A 12,280-nucleotide genomic window follows, 5' to 3' on the forward strand; every position below is an offset into this window, starting at 1 on the left:
ATGCATTAACTCTGCTGATTTATGATGACAAATGACCTTTATTTGGTAACGTCAAAAAGGCAATTAATTTTCTCTGAATGTCATTAATCCAGAAGAAAACAGTCATCTTCGTCTCCTGGTTATAAAAAGAAACAATCAGAGTTTTAAAGGTATGTTATCTCTCCAATATAAGAGCTTTCGTTAATATTCCAATTTGCTGACTTGAGCGTCGGAGTACCCTTTACAGGTACCCACCCCCCGTTCCATCTATGGCCGACATATATCATGATCCAACCAAGAAGCTGATAAACACCTTCCGGAAGGTGAACTATACCTTGGCTGGTCAGGCAAGAACATTTGGCACCCACCGTGGGTCGAAAGAAAAAAAAAACTCGAGATACCTCTCTTTATAGCCCCAAATATCCCTTTATTCCCTCATGACTGACGCACCTCCACCCACTCCGTCCGAGCTTCTCCAGATGGTAAAAGAGCTTCAGCAGGAAAACTAATGCATGGCCGAAGGAAACCAGCGCATGGCGGAGGAGAACCAGAGGATGCAGCAGCAAATTGCTCAATTAGCTAACGCTCGCCTCAAACATAATAATGATCATCAGGAATGACCGCTAAATGACGAGCAACAATCGGAGCCGACCCATGTCTCAGAGACGCCTCGTAATGATGATGACAAAGGTCCTCGAAATGACGGGGCTCGAGCTGAAGCTGAGGACGCGGAGCCCGACAATTCTGTAAGACCATTTACAACTGACATCATGATTTTTCAACTTCCTCGACAGTTCACTCTTCCTACGACCTTAGCCCCCTATGATGGATTAGGGGATCCAAAGCAAGACATCAGAAAGTTCCGATCTATAATGATCTTCAATGGTGCATCTGACCCTATTTTATGTCGTTGTTTTCCGTCTTTTTTAGATGGTCCTGCACTTGACTGGTTTTGCTCTTTGCCTGCGGATTCTATCTCACGCTTCCAGGAGTTGGAGAAGCAATTCGAGGACCACTTTGCAGCATCTGCAATATACTTGCATGATTCTGATTATTTAACTACCATCAAGCAAGGTCTCCAGGAGAGCCTGAAAGATTACATCACCCGTTTCACGAAGGTAACCATGAGAATTCCTGATCTTCACCCTGAGGTCCACCTGCACGCTATCAAAAGCGGCCTTCGTCCAAGTAAATTCCAGGAAGCTATCGCTGTGGCCAAGCTGAAGACCTTAGCCGAGTTCCGCGAAAAGGCAAAGGGCCAGATAGACATTAAAGAGCTTCACCAAGCCAGAAAGGCAGAAAAGTCATTAATAACTAAGGACGACGATAAACCTCGGGATAACAAGAAGACCTTTAAACCAGTTCCTCGTTACGATTCGTACACCCAGTTCAATGCAAAAAGGGATGACATTATTAAGGAAATTCTCAATTCAAAGCTGATCAAACCCCCCTCCCCCCGAAAGGCCGGCACCTATCCTGAGCCGAAGAACATTGACAAATCCAAGTACTGTGCTTTTCATCAAAAGCACAGCCACACGACCGATGAATGTGTGATTGTCAAGGGCCTCCTCGAACGACTAGCCAAACAAGGGCATCTTGACAAATTTATTGCAGGTCATATTTAGAAGAGAACAGTTCCAACCTCCGACCTATCTATAGCGGGTCCCTCCTCAAAAGAGAAGGACAAAGCTCCTGTTCAGCCCAGAGGCGTAATCAACTGTATCTCAGGAGGATACGCCAGTGGCGGACCTACAAGCTCAGCCAGAAAATGCACTTATAGGGCTATGCTCGCTGTTGCAGATACCGTTTCCAATAATCAGTTACACCAGAGCATTCCCGAGATGACATTTCATCCAACCGACTTCAATTCGACTGACACCAATCTAGATGACCCTATCGTCATCTCTATACAGTTAGGCGACCTCATAGTCCGGAAGGTTTTACTTGACCTAGGCAGCAGCGCTGATGTTCTGTTCTTCGCTACATTCGAAAAAATGTAATTGAGCACCAACATTCTACAGCCATCTGTGGGGGACTTAGTCGGATTTTCTGGAGAACGGGTTCCCGTTTTGGGTTCAGTGTGGTTACAAACCACACTCGGTGAGCAACCTTTATCTAAGACACAAGATATTCAATATCTTGTGGTCGACTGTTTTAGCCCTTATAACATCATATTAGGTAGACCTTTTTTAAATAGATTTGCTGCAATTATTTTCATAATCCACCTTTGCGTTAAGTTTCCTGTGCAGGATAATTTGGTGGCTACAGTTCATGGTGACCTTCAAGAAGCTCGCCAATGTTATATATGCTGAACAAACATATATGCTGAACAAACATCATTAGCTGAGCTAGATCCCAGGGCTGACTTCCAAGAGCGTCCGATGCCAAATGAAGAGCTGACAAAGGTCATCTTGACTGACGACCCTTCAAGGTTTACCTTTGTAGGAGCGTCCACCAAAAATGAAGACAGAGAACAGATCGTCAGTTTCTTACGCCGGAATGCTGACTTATTTGCCTGGACTTCCACTGATATGCCAGGCATAGACTCGTCTGTTATCACTCATAAGTTGGCGATTAGTCCAGCAGCCCGACCAATAGCTCAGAAAAAATGTAACCTCGGAACAGAAAAGTGCCTAGCCTCCATGGCAAAAGCTAAAAAGCTCATTGATGCAAATTTCATCCGAGAAATCAGGTTCACAATATGGTTAGTTAAGGTGGTAATGGTAAAGAAAAGTAATGGTAAATGGCGCATGTGCGTCAACTTTACTGATCTATACAAGGCTTGTCCAAAAGATACTTACCCCTTACCTTGCATTGATACTCTAGTTGATAACTCTTGTGGTTACAGCACTTTGAGTTTTATGGATGCATACTCTGGCTATAACCAGATCTTTATGCATCCATCAGACCAAGACAAAACAGCATTTGTAACTGAATATGGTAATTATTGCTTGATGCCAGGGAATCTTGGCTAGTTTCACAAGACATTTTTAGTTTGTTTTAGAGTAGTTTCATGCATTTCTTAGGTAATAAGTAAGTATTTGGATCAGAATTCAATACATCCCTTGATTCAATCAAACATTGTTAATTTGATATATTTTCATGAGATTTATGCTAGATTTATTGTCTATTATGAATGATGCAAAATCTTGTGAAATTAGCAAGGCTTTGATGCATGTGTTTGGTTGATGATAGGTGGAAAGAAGCAGAGGAAGAGCAAGAAAAGGGGGTAAGGCAACTTTCTGCAAGAATTTGGTGCCAACGTTGGAGAGAACGTTGTTAAACCAACGTTAACTCCAACATTTTTGAATACAGTGTGCTTTCTGGAAATTGGAAAAATTAGCTGCGACGCGCACGCGTGGACGACGTGTACGCGTGAAGTGTGGAAATTTTACAATCCACGCGTACGCGTGGGTGACGCGCACGCGTGGAAAGGCCAACGTTGGAGGGAATGTTGGCGAGCCAACGTTAAGTCCAACGGCTGCGACGAGGCTTCCAAATCTGGAATTGGGAAAATTTGAGGTGACACGTATGCGTCCAAGACGCGCACGTGGATGCGAATTTTGGGCTTGCACGCGAACGCCTAAGCGACGCATACACGCAAAAAAACCTGTTCGACACGTACGCGTGGGCCACGCGCAGGTGTGGATGCGCGAATATTGGTGCACCAACGTTGAGTCAAACGTTGCTGGAAAAGCCCAGAATTCATTTTTTTCAAGCAACGTTTGACCCAACGTTCCTCTACAAACGTGATCACCAACGTTAAGGCTAATTCCATTCCAAATTACACCTATGCAGAGTAGAATGTTAGTGCCAATGTCCATTATCAATTACTAAAGAATCACTCCTAACTGCTTCAGCCAAGGCCCACATCCAAGTACTTGATCCAATTGAAGATGAGAAATAAGAGTATAAATAGAAGGATTGTTGAAGATTGAAGGGAGCTCTCTGGGAGGCCCTTAGGGGGCTCTGGGAGTTCAGAACTCTGATTTTCATTTTCTCTGCATTGTCTTTTAGTTTTATGTACTTTTCTTTTCTTTTTTTTTTCTGTTTGGGGTTGGACAGATTGAGATCTAAAATTGTACTCTCTGCAATTTACTTCTGCAATGTATCTTTCAATTTCCATTTCTATTTCCAGAGCTATGAACAACTAAACCCCTTTCATTGGGTTAGGGAGCTCTATTGTAATTCAATGGATCAATATTAGTTTTTATCTTTCTTCTTCTGTCTTTTCTCTTGATCTACCTAGAAAGATTTCGTTCTTCATTCAATCATTCAATTGTCTTGGGAAAGAAATTGAATGTAATTGGGTTCTGTGATAGGCTTGGAAGAGAAATCACAGAATCATGCTTGAAATTTTTCTCACATTGGATTAGGTTGGGGCTTGGATGGATATCGTGACATGTAATCCTACCAATACTATGATACATGAATGTGTGTGGTATAATCAGTGACCATAATTCATCTCTTCCCATGAGCACTTAAATCAAGGAATTGGGCAATTGTTCATGCTTAGAGAGATTGGATTGCCAAGGAATTGGGATCCAATCACCTAAGATTGCCATGGAGATCAATGAATGCATTGATTGAGGAAGAGATGAAAGTAAACTTGATCCGGAGGATTATAACATCTCCTGACCCCAATGAGCTCTCCCACTTATGATCTTACCCATTCTTTTACATTCTGCTGTTTAATTTGATTCTCAACAATCCCCATTCCCATTTAATTTCTTGCAATTTAAGCTTCTGCACTTTAATTACTTGCATTTTACTTTCTGTCATTTAGTTTCTGTTATCTACATTTTACTCATTTACGTTTCTTGCCCTTTAAGTTTCCTGCCAATTTACATTTTGTAATCCTCAATTCAAATTCTGATTCAGTTCAACTAGAACACTCCTTCAATTAAAATTGCTCAATCAATCAATCCCTGTGGGATTCGACCTCACTCTATTGTGAGTTTTTACTTGACGACAATCCGGTGCATTTGTCGGTGGAAATTTGTTGAGAGACAAGTTTTTGAGTATCAAGTTTATGATGCCTGACGTGGCGGAAATTGGTGAGTTAAGAAATTGTTATAAGAGATACGTTGCAAGTACAGTTCTTAACCAGCCGAAAATCCACTTATCAATTTAGAAGGGGTTGTCACAAAATTAAAATTAAAATACTAGGAGTATGAATCCCAGGTCATCTCCCAACGAGTTGCAGAAAGGTGTGCTATTTTATTAATCAGATGTTGTCTAAAATGGTTTGAGTTGATAAATAGGAAATTAAATCAGAGAAATTATGTAATTTAAATAAAAACCTTGACTGGGAGTAGATTAGTTGGAAGCCCTATCCTTGATGGAGTTCTCCCAAGATTAAAATGATAATTGAGGTTGTTCTGCTTAGTTATCCTTTACTAGGTAAAGGAAAGTCAAGCAAGTTAGAAGGCAATTTCTATTCACAAGTCCTAATCTTCTCCCTTGGGAAGGACTAGTGTCAGTGACTAGAGGGCGATCCAACAATAAACCCAATTACAATTTTTCTCTTGAGTAATCCAACTCAAGGTTTCCTTTCAATCATCTCCCAATCAAGTTATGGAACTACTCGCTCATTATGAATGTAAATTTCACAAAATAAGGAAGAGAAATACTGAAAGACATAATAAATAATAATCAAAAGGATCAATTAAAAATAAGAATAGTTCTTGTATAAATAAATTCTAGAAATAATCCAAGAGTAACTCTGAGTAAATAAAGGACATGAAAGAGTAAGTGACAAGTAAGAAAACAAACTAGAATGACGAAGTCTTGACGGAGGTAATAACTCTTCTCAATATCCCAATCCAAAAAGCAATAAAAATGAAATCCTAAGAACTATCAACGTGTAGAGAGAAAACCTAGAGGAGGAGTAAATTCAGATCTAAAAACTAATACTTTGCGGAATGAATGTTCTCTCCCGGTCTCTGCATGTTTCCCGGCTCTAATCTGCTTTTCTGGGCCAAAAACTGGGTCAAAACAGGGCCCAAAATCGCCCCCAGCAAATTCTGCAGATTCTGCAGATCGCGCATGTCACGCGATCGCGTCATCCAGCGTTTTGTCTTGCCACGTGTGCGCGTCATCCACGCCTTCGCGTCACTTGTGCAGTTTCCAATCCGTGCGGTCGCGTGAGCCATGCGTCCGTGTCATTGCAATTTTCTCTATGCCGCGCGGTCGCGTAAGCCATGCGTCCGCGTCACTTCTCGCTGGTCATCTCCTCAATTTCTTGTGTTCCTTCCATTTTTGCAAGCTTCCTTTCTAATCTCTAAGTCATTCATGCTCTATAAAGCCTGAAACACTTAACACACAGATCACGGCATCGAATGGAATAAAGGAAAATTAAAAATACAAAATTAAAAGTCTCTAGGAAGCAAGTTTTCAACCATGAAGTATTTTTGGGAAGGAATTGTAAATACGTGCTAATTTAATGAATAAGGGGATAAAGATATGATAAAACCACTCAATTAAGCACAATATAAACCATAAAATAATGGTTTATCAACCTCCCCACACTTAGATATTAGCATGTCCTCATGCTTAGTTGAAGGAGACAAAATAAATGAGTAGGAACATGTAGAACTCATCCAATGCAATGCAACCTATATATATGAATGCAACTATATGATTCTTCTCCACCTGGTTAAAAGTAAATAAGCTCTTCAAGACAATCACAAATCAAATTCAACTAATTCAATTCTTATACAGTAGGAACAGATAAAAATGCAAGAAGATAGCTCATGAAAGCAGGGAACATAGAATTTAAGCATTGAACCCTCACTGATGATGTATGTATGCTCTAATCTCTCTAGTGTATAGGGTAATCACTCTGTCCTTCTCTAATCATGCTTTCTAATTTTTGTTCTTCACCTAACCAATCAACAACATTTAATATACCAATACAAACATCATGAGGTCTTTTCAAGGTTGTAATGGGGCCAAGGTATGGGTAAGGGTACATATATGGCTAAGTGAGCTCATGAACTGAATCTTTAATTAACCCAAGCTTTCACCTAACACACATATATATTCTTTATAGCTTAAATTTCACACCTAGCTACCCAAAATTTCTTTTCACATTCCTTATTCATATATCAACTTTTATTTTAATTTTATCATACATGCATTGATCTTTGAATTCTTAACTTAATATTTGGGTAATTTTGTCCCCTTATTTAATTATTGAATATTTTTGGATTTTTTTTAACATAAACATAAAAATAAACATAGCTTATCAATGCACATAGATTTTTAATTCTTATAGTTTCACATGAGTAGGTACCCAAATTCCCATTATATCATCATGACACATTCCTTCATTATCTTTTGTTCCCACAATTTTCCCATACTTAATTAACACACACAATTCTATCTTAAGCCAACCAAAGATTCAATTGGGATATATAATTGTTTTTTCGCTTAAGGCTAGTAATGTGGTAAAATGCAGAACAAATGGGATTTAAAAGCTCAAAGTGGCTAACAAAGGTTATTGAGAGGGTAGGCTTAATTTGGATAAGTGAGCTAAACAAATGATGGCCTCAATCATATGCAGGCATATAAATATATTAAACATTGGACATATAGGATGAAACAAAATGCAGATTACAGTCATAGAGAAGTAAACATACAAGAATAAAATAATTATAGTTAAATAATGTAACCATGTATAAAGGCTCAAATCTCACAGTTTGTGTGTTCTTTAGCTCAAAAACCATGTTCCAAATATAACTTCAAGCAAATTTAACACAAAAGTTTTAATTAAAATTAGTGAAATTTTGTTCTAAAAATAGGGTCTTAGAAGAAACTTATTGTCTTTTCAATCAAGTAGAACATGCATGCAACTAATCTATTATTATGCAATCAATCCTATTCTACAAAAGAAAAACTAACTAAATATCCTATTTTATTGGTGTTAGGGAAGAGAATTTACTTCCGAAAGTCTATGTACTGACCGACCTCCCCACACTTAAAGCTTTGCACCGTCCTCGGTGCCATCTGTCAGGAACAAAGGTGGGCTGGTAGCAGTATCTCCACAGTCGGGACCGTCATGGCTCCCTGTGCTGGTAAACGAAGTAGAGTCTGAGGTGTCTGAGTCTCTGTATTTTTCCTTAAGTAGCTCCTTGAGGTATGTGAATTGGCGCTTGTTACGGCGCTCTCTTAGCTTTGCTTTGTGTTCCTGCCGATCCAACCTTTGAAGTATCTGATGGAGCAGTTGATTGGTTGTAGGTGCTTGTGGTGTTGAAGGAGGAATGTCTTCAGCCGGTTCAGTAGGCTGGCTTGTAGCGGCTGCTGGAGGTCTGATATATTTCCCGTTAGGGACATACTGATCATCCCGTGGAAGCATGGCCTTGGTGTCCCCAGCTCTGTATGAGACTCCGGCTGCTGAGACAAGATCTGAGACCAAGGCGGGAAAAGGTAAGTTGCCTGCGATTTGTACGTGTCCCATAGCATTCCGGATGTGTCTTGGTAGGTTCAGAGGTTGATCTGTAAGGATGCACCATAGTAGAACGGCCATGTCTGCAGTGAAGGAGGACTCGTGAGTGCTCGGAAAGATGTAATGGGACATAATTTGTGCCCATACGCGAGCCTCCAAGGTAAGTGCGAAAGCCGATATTCCCTTAGGACGGGAACGATGGTATCCGTAGATCCATCTGCTGCTAGGTAGCGCGATGACTCTGAGAACAGCGTCCCAGTCAAATTGGTACATCTGGCGCTTGAGTGCGGCTTCTTGAAATGCGTACAGCCCTTCTGGAGTAGGGGGAAGATCTAAAGCTTGTTGAATGGCCTCTTCGGTAATGGGGATTTGCTTCTGACGGACATAGACAGACTGCAGGGTCGGCAGGTGGAAGTTTGAGTAGAACTCGACTACCCAGGAAAGATTAACCTGCCATGGCTGTCTCTGTAGGAAACCCCATTGTCTTCGTGCAATTTGTGGCTCAACAAATTCAGCAATATGGTTTGGGAGGATAAGAAGGTATTCGTTGTTGTAACTCCTTTCTGCTAGGATGAAAAACATCTGCTCACAGTAGCGATTGGTAAATCGCGCAGTGTCCTTTGCTGGGAAGGCTTTCTCTTTATCATCAACCTTTATAATCCTCTTAATTCTTTTTGTTGAGGGTTTAACTGCAGTTGAAGATGGCTCTGCCACTAATGCTCGTTTTGTTCCTCTCCTTGCTGTTGATTGGGAGCAGCTTTCTCCTTGCCTTTCTTGGTGGCCATCCTGAAAGAAAGAAAGGAAAAGTATGTTAAAATGTCAAGGGTTGGAGCAAGGGAGAGGGCGGAAAAAGTGGTAATCAATGCACATTAAAAGATGAATGATGTTAACACATGGTCATGACTACATGTGGAAAATCATCAATGGAAATATAGCAAGTGCATATGGGGACAATTAAATGCTAGGTGTTTATTGGCATGCAGGCGAAGGCATGAGTAGCATAGATCAAGCATTCAATGTCCAAGTTAGATTACCAAGTCTGTCATACTAACAACCTGTTTGTAACAACAATTATATTAAATGAATAAAATATAAAAAGGGGTTTTGTGAAAAGAAAGCATTTAGAGTAGTAGATTAAAAGAAATCCAAAAATAGTGCACAATGTCATACGGACATTTTCACAAACACATAGCATGCATGATAAATAAGCTAATGAAAATAATAAATTGAACATGCAAGTAACCCTGAAAAATTAATATATAATTACCAAACAAGTCCTTAACAATCCACAAGCAAACCATAAGGAATAATAATGACCCTAATAAATTTTCAACGCCAATTAAAAGAAAAAGAAAGAAAAGAAAAACATGGATAATGCAAGTAAAAAAAAGAAAAAGAAAAGAAGAAGAAAACATAAATTAAGAAGAAGAATAGAAAAGTAAGGAAGGAAGAAGAAAAGAAAAACCTTGATAATGGTGGTGAGAGAGAGAAAGTAAAAAGTGAGAAAGAAGGAAGGAGGAAGAAAGGGGAAGAAAATAATGAGGAGGGAAAAGAAAAAGTAGGATTTGGGGAAGAGAAAGATAAGATATTTGGCAAATTAGGATAAGCTGTGCGGCGCAAGCGATGCGGACGCGTGGGGTACGCGTTCGCGCGGATGGCGCTCAAATGAATTGACGCAGTCGCGTCGGTCACGTGGACGCGTGACGCGTTTTGTGCTACTGGTGCAAGGGCAGCCTCGCGCTCGCACAACTCTATGTTCAAAACTCATTATTGCCAAATTCCAGGGTGATGCGGTCGCGTGGTCGACGCGATTGCGTGAGTGACCCTTATTGGGATATGACGCGGACGCGTGAGCCATGCGTCCACGTGGTAAGGCTTGTGCGTTCAGCACCAGTCCAGCACTACTCTAGCACAACTTTCGGTCGTGCACCCTTTCTTACGTCGATTTTTAGGTCACGTGTCCACGTGAGTGACGCGGACGCGTGGGAGGCATGTATCCCATGTGACGCGGACGCGTCAGCGACGCGGTTGCGTGGGGTGATTTGTGCCAAAGGCACGCCTCCAGCCACGCTCCCATGTGACTTTCTGTTCAATTTCTTATTCGTTCTGAGCCACCTGCGACGCGGACGCGTCGGCGACGCTGTCGCGTCGCGTGCTCTCCCTCTCTTTTTTTTTAAAAAAATAAAAATATGCAAATACAGATGCAAACTAAATGTGCTAATAAAGAGAAGAGTTATTGAAAAAGAAAACTAAGAATAAAGAAAGGAACGATCATACCATGGTGGGTTGTCTCCCACCTAGCACTTTACTTTAACGTCCGTAAGTTGGACGCTCCACTAGCTCAGTCTTCTGCTGTGAGTGGATCTTCCAAGAGGAAGATTTCTAACTCCTTGTTTTTTGTCACTTCTCACCATGATATAGTTTCAAACGATGTCCATTAACTTTGATGAATTCAGATCTTGAAGGATGACTCAGGTGGAAAACTCTGTATGGCTCAGCCTTCTCTACTCTATATGGACCTTCCCATTTTGATCTCAACTTGCCTGGCATGAGCCTCAGTCTAGAGTTGTAAAGGAGGACTAAGTCCCCAGGTTGGAACTTTCTCCTCTTGATGTGCTTATCATGTACAGCCTTCATCTTTTCCTTGTACAGCCTTGAGTTTTCATAAGCTTCTAGGCGAAGGCTTTCTAATTCTTGCAGTTGCAACTTCCTTTCAGCTCCGGCTTTCTCAAATCCCATGTTGCACTCCTTTACTGCCCAAAAGGCTTTGTGCTCTACCTCAACTGGGAGGTGATAGGCCTTTCCATAAACTAAGCGGAAGGGGCTCATCCCAATGGGTGTCTTGTATGCAGTTATGTATGCCCAGAGTGCATCTTGTAGCCTGGTGCTCCAGTCTCTTCTATGAGGTTTGACTATCTTCTACAATATACGCTTTATCTCTCTATTTGACACCTCAACTTGCCCATTAGTCTGGGAGTGGTAGGCTGTTGCCACTTTATGAAGTATCTCATGCTTCTTTAGTAATCTTGTTAGTCTCCTGTTACAAAAATGGGTGCCTTGATCGCTCACGATTGCTCGTGGTGATCCAAAGCGACAAATAATGTGGTTTCTCACAAAGAAAATAATAGTGTTAGCATCATCAGTGCGGGTAGGAATCGCTTCCACCCATTTAGAAACGTAATCTACAGCTAACAATATATAAAAATAACCATTAGAATTTGGAAATGGACCCATGAAGTCGATGCCCCAAACATAAAAAATTTCACAGAAAAGCATAGTCTGTTGAGGCATCTCATCCCTCTTGGATATATTACCAAACCTTTGGCATGGGGAACAAGATTTACAAAATTCAGTAGAATCCACAGTCTAAGATTTTTCTAGCTGTTCTTTGAGGGCCAAAATGTCCTCCACTCTCAGATGAGTGACAGGCCTCTAAAATGGACTGGAATTCTGATTGAGGCACACACCTTCTAATTACCTGGTCAGCGCCACATCTTCATAAATATGGGTCATCCCATATATAATATTTAGACTCACTTTTTAGCTTGTCTCTTTGATGCTTAGAAAAGTTTGGAGGAAAGGTGCGGCTAACTAGGTAATTAGCTACAGGCGCATACCAAGGGACTACTTCAGATACTGCTTGCAGGTTATCAAATAGAAAATTATCATTTATAGGAGTGGAGGTATCCTTAATGTGCTCAAGGCGACTCAAGTGGTCTGCCACTAGATTTTGGTTACCACTCATATCTTTAATTTCTAAATCAAATTCTTGTAGTAGCAGTATCTAACGTATAAGCCTTGGTTTGGACTCCTTTTTAGCTAATAAATACTTGAGAGCTGCATGGTCTGAGT

The 12,280-nt window shown here is 40.8% G+C and overlaps 2 protein-coding genes across 2 annotated transcripts in view; both read left to right on the plus strand.

Moving 5' to 3' along the window:
• Nucleotides 1–606: 606 nt before the first annotated feature.
• On the plus strand, nt 607–2,322 carry LOC112721272 (uncharacterized). Its single transcript, XM_025772342.1, has 4 exons — nt 607–669; nt 774–1,593; nt 1,708–1,975; nt 2,229–2,322. The coding sequence occupies exons 1-4, from the start codon at nt 607–609 to the stop codon at nt 2,320–2,322; spliced, it is 1,245 nt and encodes a 414-aa protein (XP_025628127.1).
• Nucleotides 2,323–2,360: 38 nt separating this feature from the next.
• LOC140176096 (uncharacterized) overlaps nt 2,361–12,280 on the plus strand; it is a 31,457-nt gene continuing 21,537 nt past the window's right edge. The window contains exon 1 of the mRNA XM_072205968.1: nt 2,361–2,919. Coding sequence (XP_072062069.1) covers nt 2,361–2,919 — 559 coding nt within the window. The remainder of the gene's footprint in view (nt 2,920–12,280) is intronic.

This window comes from Arachis hypogaea, chromosome 11 (genome assembly GCF_003086295.3).
Source record: "Arachis hypogaea cultivar Tifrunner chromosome 11, arahy.Tifrunner.gnm2.J5K5, whole genome shotgun sequence".
Taxonomy (NCBI): Eukaryota; Viridiplantae; Streptophyta; class Magnoliopsida; order Fabales; family Fabaceae; genus Arachis; species Arachis hypogaea.